This window comes from Aquila chrysaetos, chromosome 6 (genome assembly GCF_900496995.4).
Source record: "Aquila chrysaetos chrysaetos chromosome 6, bAquChr1.4, whole genome shotgun sequence".
Lineage (NCBI taxonomy): Eukaryota > Metazoa > Chordata > Aves > Accipitriformes > Accipitridae > Aquila > Aquila chrysaetos.
Window position 1 is genome coordinate 24,016,570 of NC_044009.1, and position 12,261 is coordinate 24,028,830.

At 42.7% G+C, this 12,261-nt stretch overlaps 1 protein-coding gene across 1 annotated transcript in view; it reads right to left on the bottom strand.

The window, feature by feature from the left end:
* Nucleotides 1–12,261, bottom strand: part of CCNYL1 (cyclin Y like 1) — a 34,843-nt gene extending 22,582 nt beyond the window's left edge. The window contains exon 1 of the mRNA XM_030019249.2: nucleotides 11,857–12,261. Within this exon, the coding sequence (XP_029875109.1) occupies nucleotides 11,857–12,088 (232 nt within the window). The 5' untranslated portion in view covers nucleotides 12,089–12,261. The remainder of the gene's footprint in view (nucleotides 1–11,856) is intronic.

Genomic DNA, 12,261 nt, shown 5'->3' on the forward strand with positions numbered 1-12,261 from the left:
GCACATTTTAACTACTGTTTGTAACATCTCAACAAAACAGTGTAACTATTGTTTAAAATTTGTCCACAATGTTGACAAGTTTCCAACACTGATTTAGCAAAATTAATTTTAAGAGACAGTACAGAGACCAACTCTAGTTTCTAATGCTAGCAGTCTATTAAAAAAAAAAAACAACCACAAAACAACAAACTTTGACACAGACCAAGGAATTCACTAATAATGGCAAATATCAAACAACTTTTTAGATTTGAGAAAGGAGTGATTCAGAAATGGAAGTATTTTGCTAGTCTACCAAATAACTTAAAAATCATCAACAGGCAGAACAAGACTGCAATATGCAGGTTTAAAATACAGATTATTATTAGCAAGTTATGATGCAAACAGAGCAAACAACTCAAAATGTGTTTATTTACAGTTCAGCAGCAACTTTTAGAATAACTGGGTAAGTCGGGTTAGAAAGGACCTCAGGAGGTCTCCAGTTCAACCTGTTGCTGAAAACAGGGTCAGCTATGAGGTAGAACTAGGCTACTCAAGGCTTTACCCAGTTGAGTCTTGAAAACCTCCAATGAGGGTCCACAGAGCCCAGATCACCTTTCCCACTGAGGGGGACTAATGCCTACAGGGCTAAGGGACTCAACTATGGAATGGTAGGGAAGAGCGTGTAGGACTCTACAAGACTTGCATGATATTTAGGGGAAGGCAGCAAGGAAGATTGGGGAGGAACAAGCACAGGAAAACAGAGGGAGAAGGGCTACTGAATTCAGTAACTCCTAACACAGGGCTTTGTGTTTCTCCTTGTTGAATTTCACCGGGTTCTTGTTGGCCCAATCCTCCAGCCTATCTAGGTCCATCTGAATGAGCAGCCTCCAGCATATTGACTGTTGCCCAGCTGGGTGTCATCTGTGATTTGGGCGCACTCCACTGCCTCCTCCGGGTCACTGATAAATGTTAAACAGGACAGGTGCTTTTTTTTCCCAGGGATGAAAGAGTACTGGATAAAGCTCATCCTCCCTCATGCCATAAAAAAAAATACACTAACATCTTGACTTCCCTGAGGTTTTGATTTACCTTGAAACTACATGACTTGTTAAAGCTCGCTTCTTATATTGTTCCTCCTCTTGTGCTCTGCTAGTCCCTATATCCATGCTTCTTAGATGTTAGAAATCAGGTCTAGGGCTAAAAGCACTACAAGAATTAAACACATGCAAGTATAACCAACTTTAATCCCGGACAAGAAGGGTCTAAGATCTGCAGCACTGCAGGATGTACCAAGGGACACAATATTGACATGGCCACACAAGACAAACTTGCCCCCCTGAACCCAAGCACACCCACACATTTGAGGAGATAAACGGCAGTGAAAGGAAAATAGACTTCACTGGCTCCAGTTCCACAGTGGCTCTGCCAGACACAAGATGCTTTCTGCTGGACAAAATCAGGTGTATCAGCGCTCACAGCACATTAAATCCACAACACAGATTATACAACCAGAGCTACAGTACTAGTTAAGTCCAAGACACATTGTGCAGCCCCTGGTACAAAACCCCACAAGAAGTGATAGAGACCAACTGTAGCTAGGCTTCTTATCCCAGAATAACGTGGCATTAGCAGAAACAGTACATCTGCTTTTCTCTTGCAAGAAACTGCAAAGAAAGATGCATGTAGCAGACTGCCTCCCTGTAGCCTTCCCCTCCTAAGCAGCCAGAGAATTTTAACTGTCCTATGCTGTTCTCCTTGGACCATGCTTTCTTCCAAACAATGGAAAAATTAGTCATATGATTTGCTCTTCCTAAACTGTCAGTGTTGCTCATGAAATACCAAAAAGCAACAGCAATACAGCTTATGAAGGAAGCATAAGGCAAGAGGCAGATAAAGATATGAGAAGAGGTAAAATGTAATGGAAAACATGGCAAAAGAAAAGCCAGAGGAAGAGATTAATCTGTCTGCAAACAATTTGACTCATACTCAAGTGTGTAGCACTTATGAGTCCAAACCCAAGATATCTAGCCCTGAAAATAAGGGTAAGTCTTAATTAGGAGCTATATCAGAAGATGTATGACAGAAAGCTCAAGCTTCACAGGAAGTTAACAGAAAAAGAAGCATGGTACACCACAGGAGGAACAGAAATAATGGGAATTAAAACATGCAGAAACAGGAATGACAGAAATGAGAGAAGCAACAGGATGATATAAAAAGCAAGAAAACAACTCCAAAACATTTTTGTTCTAGAGGCTCTCAACAGAAGTCAGAACACATTTTCTATCGGACCCTCACACCCAGCGATAAAGAGGTAAGAAGGGAAGATTCCCACTAGAAATTAAGTCTGTGGGAGCAGCACAGCAATGTAGCCACACTACAACGGCCCTCCACCTCTCTGAGAACTCCGAATTAAAAATAGCCTTCCCCCTTATTTCTCTGCATCTCTCAGTGCCATTTACTCACGTGGTACTACCAAGCTTGTCAGATCAACCTTGTTTCCAACTGGAGCACAGAGAAGCCTGAACTTGCTTCCCTCTCTCACCATTCTCATTTTAAAGAATCCCTTGCAGCTTGCTTGCCCTTCAGACAATCAGCTTCCTCTGCTGCGGCTGTGCGCTCCATGCGCTGATAAGAGCATACAGTCCCCCACAGGGCAGATCATATTACTTTTAAAAGCAAACCTCTGCCCCTAGCTCAAGATCTTATGTCCTTTCCTCAACACAAAATCCGCATGAAGACTTTACTTTTACTCACCTATGCCATATAAGAAAGTGTGTGGGTTTTAGTAATTTATAATGCTAGCTACTTACCTACTGTTTTACACACCTCCATGGGTGATTTCTACCTATTAAGAACACATTTTGCACACTGCATCGTGCTACATGTATTATCTCATGAATAAAGCCGACAGTCACTGTTAAGTAGCCGCCTTTTGATGATTTCACTGTGTTACAACACTAAAATATTGCATTTCCTTTAACAGCCCCATCCTCTGCTTTACTAGACAGCAGAAACGTTATGATACAGCACATATTTAAAGCATTAAATCATAAAATCATCTCTTTGCTGTAAATCGAGTTTCTTCCCTTGCTCAGTGGGTTACTAGCTTTGATTAATGTTTGAGCTTCCCTTATATTTCATTACCTTACAGTGTGAAAGATGCGAGTTCCTTAGCACTCTCAATACACATTTAAAAATTAAAACAAATTAGACTAACAAATTTGCTAATACATTTCAGCAAGTCTGTTATTCCTAACAATAACTTCATATAAAATTATTTGTCCTTTAAATTATGTTATTCTATTTCTATTTCCAAAAACTTTCCTAAAAATTAAAATTCTGGTTTCTAAATTCAACCTGCTTTGTTAACTCCTCACCAGCCACACAGAACACACCACAGAACCCAGCGCACACAGATTGTTTTCCATTTGCCTTCTCCTGTTATGTCGTCAGTTACACACAGGTTAGTCTATCCTTTAAACGCTCCATGGGTGCCTTCTTCCCCAGATTTGGACAGAATGAAAGCACTTTGATCTCCTGATTATTCATCTTCAATAGAATACATCTCTCTTCCATAATGGGATGGACTCAAAAGATACAAAACTTGCTCTGTTTTCATAACTAATACAAGCAAATTTGAATACATAAAGGACTGGATCTGTGTTTCAGAAGTGCTTTCAAACACAACCAGTTCTCAGAAAGGAACTCTATTCCGAGGGAGAATCTTGGTGAAAACAATCTTAACCAACACTTGCATATGCATAGGTCCCTTAAAAACACTCCTAACTCCCCAGAGGGAATCAACTCTTTATTTAAAAAGGAAAACAACTAAAACCAACCCACACAGTTGGTGTTTGTTCACAGAAAGACAGAATCATTGAGGTTGGAAGAGACCTCTTAAGATCACCTAAATCCAACTCCCTGCTCAAGCAGGGTCAGCAAAAGCAGTCTGTCCAGGACTCTGTCAGTCAGGTTTTGAATATCTCCACAGACAGGGACTTCACAACCTCTCCAGGCAACCTGTGCCAGTGTTTGACTACCCTCATTGTTAAATGATTATTTTTAAAGATTGTGACTCTACACAATACACACAGAAGGATGTTCTAAAGCTATTTAAAACGTCAGTTGTTCTTTTTGACACTACTATGAGAACAGCAATATCATTACCAATACTCAGCCCACATCTAAGTGCATTGTGATGTTTTAGAAGGCTGCAGAAATTACTTCAATGTACAACAAGCTCTCTTAATCAAGAAGGAATTATTTGCTCTTTTACACCACACTCCTGGTGTGGTGGCTCACACTGGGCTGGGCTGGTTCAACAAAAAACTGACACAGTAAGCATTTCAAATTTGCTACTAAAATCAGAAGAATTTAGAAAGCAAAAGTGTAGACCATCTATTAAATACTGTGGGCTATAGCCAGGGTTTAAGTTATCTATTAATTTCTGTGGTTTAAAAAAAAAAAAAAAATCAATACAGTATTAGTGTTCTTGCATTTCTTAAAGTGTAGTTGGATCCATACCACAGAAAATCCCAACATGATCCTATTGCACTCGGTTCACAGCCCCTGTTGGGGAAACATGGTAGAGAGATCTGTTCCACCGTACACAGTACCAAGCCCTTCTGGGACTGAACAAAGTCCTGTAGGTTTCCATGTGTTTCATGATGTACCTGCCAGGGTTATAATCACTTCTACATGTTTTAGCTAGGCAGAACAGCAGGATGTCAGGAGTGCCCGAATTCCACACTGAAGGCAGGACCAGTTAAAAGGAAAGAGAACTAGACACCCCTAGGATTTTATCTCAGAACTAGAACAAAAACAGTAGTTCACAAGCTAGATCTTAAAAGTAACTAACGTTTTGTTAAAGATGTGTTTCTGTACTGCATTTAACATAGGACCATTTAAAGAGACAAGGAGAAAGAATTGCTTCCATTCTGTCCACTTTTTATTCCCCACATAGACCTTCACACATAACAATTCACTACCATGAGAAGCTGAAGTAGAACTTCACAGCTCTAATTTTTTAACTGATAAGCCAAAACAAAAATTTAAAGATCAACCAAATTTTACAATCCTAGATCCATGCTGATAACTGCAAGTGTAAGGAAAGCCTTCCCTATAACAACTCCTCGTATGTCTCTGCCTTAATTATCACAAGACATGGTTCAGAAAGAAAAACAGGCAAGTACCAGAAATTCCAGTCTCACCTAGTGTCTGCAGGTAACCAAAATAAGATGCACTGTACTGTGTGCTAGGTATCATATGCCACCTCATGGACTGGCATATATTCTTTCTCCTCTTCCAACTGCTCACGTTAACACAAACTTCAAATGAAGTTTGGGCTTTTACGAAAGTTAACAGTGTCATCAAGTTTTGTGCCATTTTAGGCCCAAGCTCAAACACAGTCACTCTACAGCGGCTTTGTGGATTCTCAGCTTACCTGCAGTTTGTTCTATAAAAGAGAAATAACTATCTGCATAACAAAACACGTCCAACAGTTTTACAGAAAAGCTTTTTTTTGTCTTTGAAAGAAACTGGCATTCAGCAGTTTATTATCCAAGTCTGATTGACATGTTTGATGACAAGCCAGTGTTACTTTTCACACGGGAAAAAAAACCCAACAACTATGTTTGATTACTGCAATGACTCAAGACCCTTTCAGAACTCCAAACAGAAGCAAAGCTGTGCTATACACACACAGCTCATCAAACGCTGCAGAACACTACCTGGTTGACAGTGAGATTTTTGTGAAAACTGTCGAAGTAACCCTGATAATTGCATCACCTGCAAGTATGATCTTCAGTTTTATTCATCTGGCTTTACTACACATTTAAATAAATAGCACCAAGCTTTTTAAGCTGGCTGCATCATCGTTTGTCCGTTCAAGTTGAAACATTCAGAGTTTTCTTCTGAAAACGTTATTTTTCTAGTGAGTGAAATAAAGTGCACATTCAATCTCTAGCTGTAATGAAGAAAAAACAAAGAGATTTAGAAATCTCAAGATGAGCTTGTTGGCAAGGATCTACAGATCTAAAGTCTGGGTTCTTAATGTCTGGTAGTATTTTCTTCCTGCCTCCCACAGTCACTTCTTCCTTCTTCCTATATGTGGAAGAAACATTGCGAGAAACCTTAATTTAATGTGTAATGCGAATTTGGGAGGAGTAGGTTTTTGTGTTTTGTTGGCTCATGCAAGAGTTCATTCCCCTGTTAGTTAGTCAGCTTTTCAGTATGACCTCACCACACTTGAGAGAACAGATACTTCTAGCCACAAAACTTCTGTTGCTCCACAACATCTACCTTGACAGGTAGGAGGGAAATGAGCAACTCTCCTAAAGAAAGCCAGAAGAGGAAAGGATCCTAGAGATAAGTTACATGGGAAAAGTAAAAAAAACAAAAAACAAACAAACAAACAAAAAAAAAACCACAAAAAAAAAAAACCACTCAAGATGAAAATTAATTCAGTTTCCTTAGTTCCATAAGTTTCATCAAACCCCTCAGGTTAGCCATATATTTCCTTCCAATATTTCCCACTTTATGAAAATCTCTCAGTTGTAATAGCTGTTATACTGGAAGCCTGAAGAAACACACTTACCAAAACAAACAAATCAGTTTCCCTCCATATGAGCTTCATGTATATATGTTCCATATCAACTATTCTTAAAAACCTAAGGCTTACACAGACTTGCTCGCTGGAGAAGTCTACAAGATTTAGTGAAGAGAGAAAAGGATAGAGGATTCCCAAGCTGTCAGCAGTACCCAAGCATAAGAACAGAAATATAGATACTGTACTATGGCAATGATTTCTGCTATTTCCAATTCCCAAATCTGTAGATCGATTTCATCGTTGTCTCTGAACAACTTAGCGATTCAGTCATTTCCACTACAGGCACTTTACAGATCATTTCATAAAGGCCATGACATTAGGCATCTTAAGCCAACAACATGCAAGGTGTTTCAGGCTTACAGACAGTCAATTTTTTCACATTTGTCAAGATCACGTACTATTTGTAACTGCTACAAATACCTTTGTAATTAATTCCTAGTCAGTTACAGGAAAGAGATATTGCAAGTTCTCGGGAAAGAAGAGTGAGTGTAAGTGAGGTGAAAAGCTTGGTGAATACAAGGAAAAAAGGAGACACAACACCGGAAGAGAGACCAGAGCATCCGTTGGTTTTCACCCCCAACTTCATATTTGTCTAACTAGACAACAGTATTTGTCAGCCTATGCAGCTACAGATCTTCAAATAGAGAGGCACAAAAAAACAACACAAGATTGTTAAGCCTTTCCTGTGCTGAAAACTGCTGGCATCAAAAAGCTGACTCCTTGCATCGGTGTTCATCTTTTTTTTTTTTTTAATTTAACTTACTAACATTTTAACCAGCATTTAAAAAAAAAAAAAAAAAAAAAAACCAGGGAAAAAAACCCCTCCACCCACATGCTTGAAGTAAGCTCACATTATATAAGAGAGGAACAAATGAACAATATTTAGACCTTCTGCAAGGAGGTTTATAGACAAGCTGTTGGTGAAATCACATCACAGACAATCAATATATTCAAGTATCTGTTCATCTTCAACACCGTTTAATAACTGCGGCATGCAGGCAACTTGAAGATTGCCCCTTTCAGCATGGCACAGCCTCTAGAGGGCCAGGGGCTGTTGAAAAAAAGAGAAGTAGGCTCACAGGTATTTGAATCTAGGCACTAGTCCATCTGAGCCTGTTCACATAAATCTCACTTACTTCATTCTCTATTAACTCCCCTCTTCAAAGTCCCCTTCCATTTGTTTTCCCATCTAACCTCTGTGTGATGACCACATCCCACTCAGCACCTCTCCTGATCCCATTTGCTGTTCCCTCTCATCCCTGATTGTCTTTTCCCTTGTCATTCTTCACCACCTACCCACCCACCAGTTCTCCAGGTGAATGTACCAGGTCATTTTGTCCCACCAGTTCAGTAGGTCAACAATCTTCCCCTTGGTTCATGTGAATCAGTCAAACCTCTGCTCAAAACTGCTGAACTCAGTAAACAGCAGTGGTGGTACAAGTGAGAAGTCTGCCAATCGAGGCCTTGTTCTAGTTTTATCCAAGGATCAAAGAATGTATGAAAAATTAGATCTATGTTTAAACTTAGGGATCTGGCAAAAAAGTGTCAGCTATAAGAAGTGCTCCCCCAAATAACCAGAAAAAAAAAAATCACAGGAAAAAAGAAGCCAAAAATAAAGATTAGCAGATGCTCATTTGGGAAAGCAAACAAACAACCCCCCTCCCCCAAAAAACAGTAATCAGCACAGCCCAAATGGCACGTTAAGATCAAAGAGCTGCCATTTCTGAAACTAGATAGGAAAGCCTTTTTGATCAATTCAAACTGCTTTGGACTGTTGCACGCTGAAAGAAGGAACACTTAATGCTCAGCTGAAGAGCCAACTAGCAGCTTTAGGTTCATTTTAGCTTTTGATATTTAACATTAACAGTAGGCATAAACCTATCTGGAAGAAACTATAATTTTCAAAGTTACATTTATTCCCATTTACTCTAATACAACTTGGCTTAGCATATCAATCCACAAATGCAGGCTTATTTCTCATTCTGAAAAAGCATGCACTGAACAGATTATGGCTCAGGATCTTGAGAACCATAAAATACAAAGTCATCCTTTAAATTCTCTTAGCAGTGGATCTGACAATCCCTTCCCATTTGAATTAACTTTTGTGGAAACATTACACTTCCAGTTTCACAGGGTTTTAACTCCATCCCACTTACCACTCCTTTTTTGTCTTACATAAATACCACTTCATAACCTCCCCATTTTAAGAAAGTGAGATTTTTCTTGTTTAATTCTGATCTGATACAGACAATCTAAGCAGTGCTGACTGGAAAGCAGTGCCTGTTAAGTAGTGTGCTAGAGAAGCTACAGAATAATTCTCATTTAAAAGCATAGACCTGCAAGGACCACATTCCACTTGCTATGAAAAAGCAAGGGAAAACAATACAAAACAAAAAGTCCAAAGCTCAGCTGGTAACTTCTGCATTCCTGATACAACCAATACATTAAAATTTAGCAAAACCAGTGCAAAAGTGTTAAGACAGACTTAACAACAAGAAACAACTTAAAGACAGAAATTTAAGGAATGAAGCATCTCCATCACATTTGGATGCTAGCTTTCCGATATATTTAGCTGTCTTCTTAGAAACTCCTAGAACTGAGCAGCATGGAACAAAAATAGCCAAGATGATCTTGACTTTTTTCCCCTGCAGCTTTGTCTCTCTTCCCCCCGCCAAAGCATTCAAGAAAAGGCCAGTCAGTAGGTTCCCAGCCTTCTGTTATTGACAAAACTGGCATCTTAGCTAACCTATGATATTATACATTAATAAATTATAGAAGTAATATTTATCCCTCAAATGAAACTGCTGGACTACTTACCACTGTAGCAATAAACTAATGCTCTGTAGTAGACAACAGCACAGAAACATGTAGGCTGCTTGCATGGTTTGGGTATGCTGACAGCTTTTATATCCTAGAGTTAAGAGGGATAAGCATAGCTATCTGGTATATGCAAGTGCTGCATTTACAGATTTATTATTTTCATAGAAGGTCTTAAACAGATAGCAGTATCACTTAAAATTTCATTATAATGCCTGTTTCATGACACTTGATTTCAGACTTGACAAATAATGCTTTACGTTTTGAAGTTAACTGCTTCAATCCTACTCAGGTAGCGCTTTGTAATGTTCAAAAATGAACACAAGAAGTTTTACTTCCAATATTGACCATCCAGAACTGTATTTTCATAAAGATATCAAACTCTGATACTTTTTGCAGCCCTGAACAGTTATATCAATCAGAAAACTGTAGACAAATAGCATCTATAATTTGTAACAGATCTACTTCTGAGGCCATGCAATAGTGAACCACATACCACTGTAAAAGTGATCTTTAAAATCATCTAAAACATATACTACTTCTGCAGTTCTAATTTTAGGATTACCTCCTGCTTCAAGACTAAAGTTTCCATAGCCACAAAAGTAAAATTTGTGAAAGACAGCTACTATCTTATTCTTGGACTATATACTTTTATTCATGTCTGCAAATTCAAAAAATTAAATACTTCCCTACTTCAAGGCCAGTTCTGACATCTGGATGAATTCACAATTAAGCCTAGTTACGTAGCACTGCTGACATGATCACATACTAATGATTCAAACAAATACAACCCGTATTCCTGAGCAGATTTATTTAGCTTAGGCATTTTTGCTTGGGTTATTAGAATCTTTAGAGAGTTTAGCTCCTCCTCCCTTAACAAGTATGGGAGAGCTGAGAGATTTCTGTAATATTTTTGTGAGAAGGTAAAGTTTTATTTCTCCTAGATGGCAAATATAATTTCTCCTACTGCTGTATTGCACAGCTGCCTCAAAGGAGATCCAAGGGGCCGACTGTTCCAGCTTGTTTCTGTAACAGCTGCACCATATGGTGCTGTGCAGAACCATGCAAGTTTAATAATTCCATTTCTGAAGGCTTCCTCACACTCTTGTGCAGCCAGCTTTTCCTGATGGCCAAATTTTTTCTCTCAAGTTCAAGACGAGTATGGAGGGCCAGTGATAATTGTTATTGTATGCATCGTACATTAAAGATGTCAGACAGGCTATCTTTTTTTCAACCGAATGTATTTCATATAGGTGTGGTTATAATTATGAAAAGGAATAGCAAGATGCTTGCTAATTAAACTAAGTTTTGAATATCATAAGCTATTACACTGTGCTGTACGCTTACGGTAATCACGTGAACATGCAGACAGACACGAGCACCCCTAACCTGTTACATGTTGTCTCGGTAACTCTCACTGCAGCACAAACCTGCAAGCTCTTCCTAGGCATGTCTGAAAAGGAAGGAGATGCGTAGCAGAGCAAGTCTGTGTGACACCAGTGCTCCAGGTGTAACTGGAAGGAACCTGAACAGCAAACACGTACTTTCCCATGAGCTCAAGGAAAGCAAATCGGGAACAGTGAGAGCTACATGACAGGGAACCTCGGTGTTAAGAAGTCCACAGCTATAAGTGAGCACCCTGCATCGCTAGATTATAAATTACCCACGTCCAGCCACAATGATGTCATCGTAGGCACACAATCTTTGTAATTCTTAATTCCCTCGTTCCCCACACACCCTCTTCCTTCCTCCTGTACAACAGAGACTAGACGCGCAGCAGCTTTTGCGAACCGCCCGAACGTTACGACTGAGTCACGACTCCGCAGTTCAGGAGAAACGAGCGGCCACGCTTCCACCTCAAATGGGAGCTCCCGGGGGCTCCGCCACGATTCTTTCGGGTTCCCCGACCCGGCCCCTTGCAGCGGGCCGGGAACGGCCTGCGGGGCTGCCAGGGACCCCGGCCGGGCACTCCGCGGGCCGGAGGGGAGCCGGCCGCTCCTCCGCCCTCGGCCGGGTTTACCTGTTAAGCGGCCGCGCCGGGCCCGCGCCTTGTACTTCGGCAAGAGGTCCCGGACCCGCGGCCCGTTTCCCCCGTCAGGCGGCAGCCGGGCGCCGTGCCCGCAGGGAAGCCCGGAGCTGTCAGAGCGGTGACAGCCGCGGGGAACTTTGCTTGGGGCGCGGCGCCGGGCCGGGCGGCGGCGGGCCGGGCCCCCCCGCCCCGAGGGGCTCGCCGGACCGCACGGTCTCCCCCGCCGCCGGGACAAAGGGGACGCGCCGCGGGCGGGGAAGCGCCGCGCCCCGGGCTGCCAGCCCCCCCCCCCCCTCCCCGGGCACCCACCCGCGGCGGAGCGGGGCGGGGGCACCAGGGGGACAGCCGCCGGCAGGGCGGAGACGCGGTGCCCGGCGCTCCCCGCCGCCCGCCCGCCGGGCCCCGCCGCTCGTCCCCCGCTCACCATCCGGGAACTCCCGGTCGCTGATGTGCTGGAGGTGGGGGCCGCCGCCGCCGCCGGGATCCGAGTCCCCCGACTCGGCCTCCGCCGGTCCCGAGCCGCCGCCCGCCGCCGCCGCCGCCGCCTGGTACGCGTCCGCCCAGCGGTCGGGCCCCGGCGCTGCCCCGCCGCCGCGGGCCCGGCTGAGCTTGGGGCTGGCGTCCGGGGATACGCAGCAGGTGACGGTGTTGCCCATGGAGCTCGGAGCTCCCCCGCCGGGCCCCGGCTACGCGGCTCCCGGGCTGGGGCGGGGGAGGGGGAGCCGAGACGCCGGGCTGAGGGAGGGAGGGAGGGAGGGAGGGGCGGGCCTCAGCTCCGCATCACCATCACCGTCGCCGTCGCCTCCGCCCCGGCCCCGGCCAGGCGCGG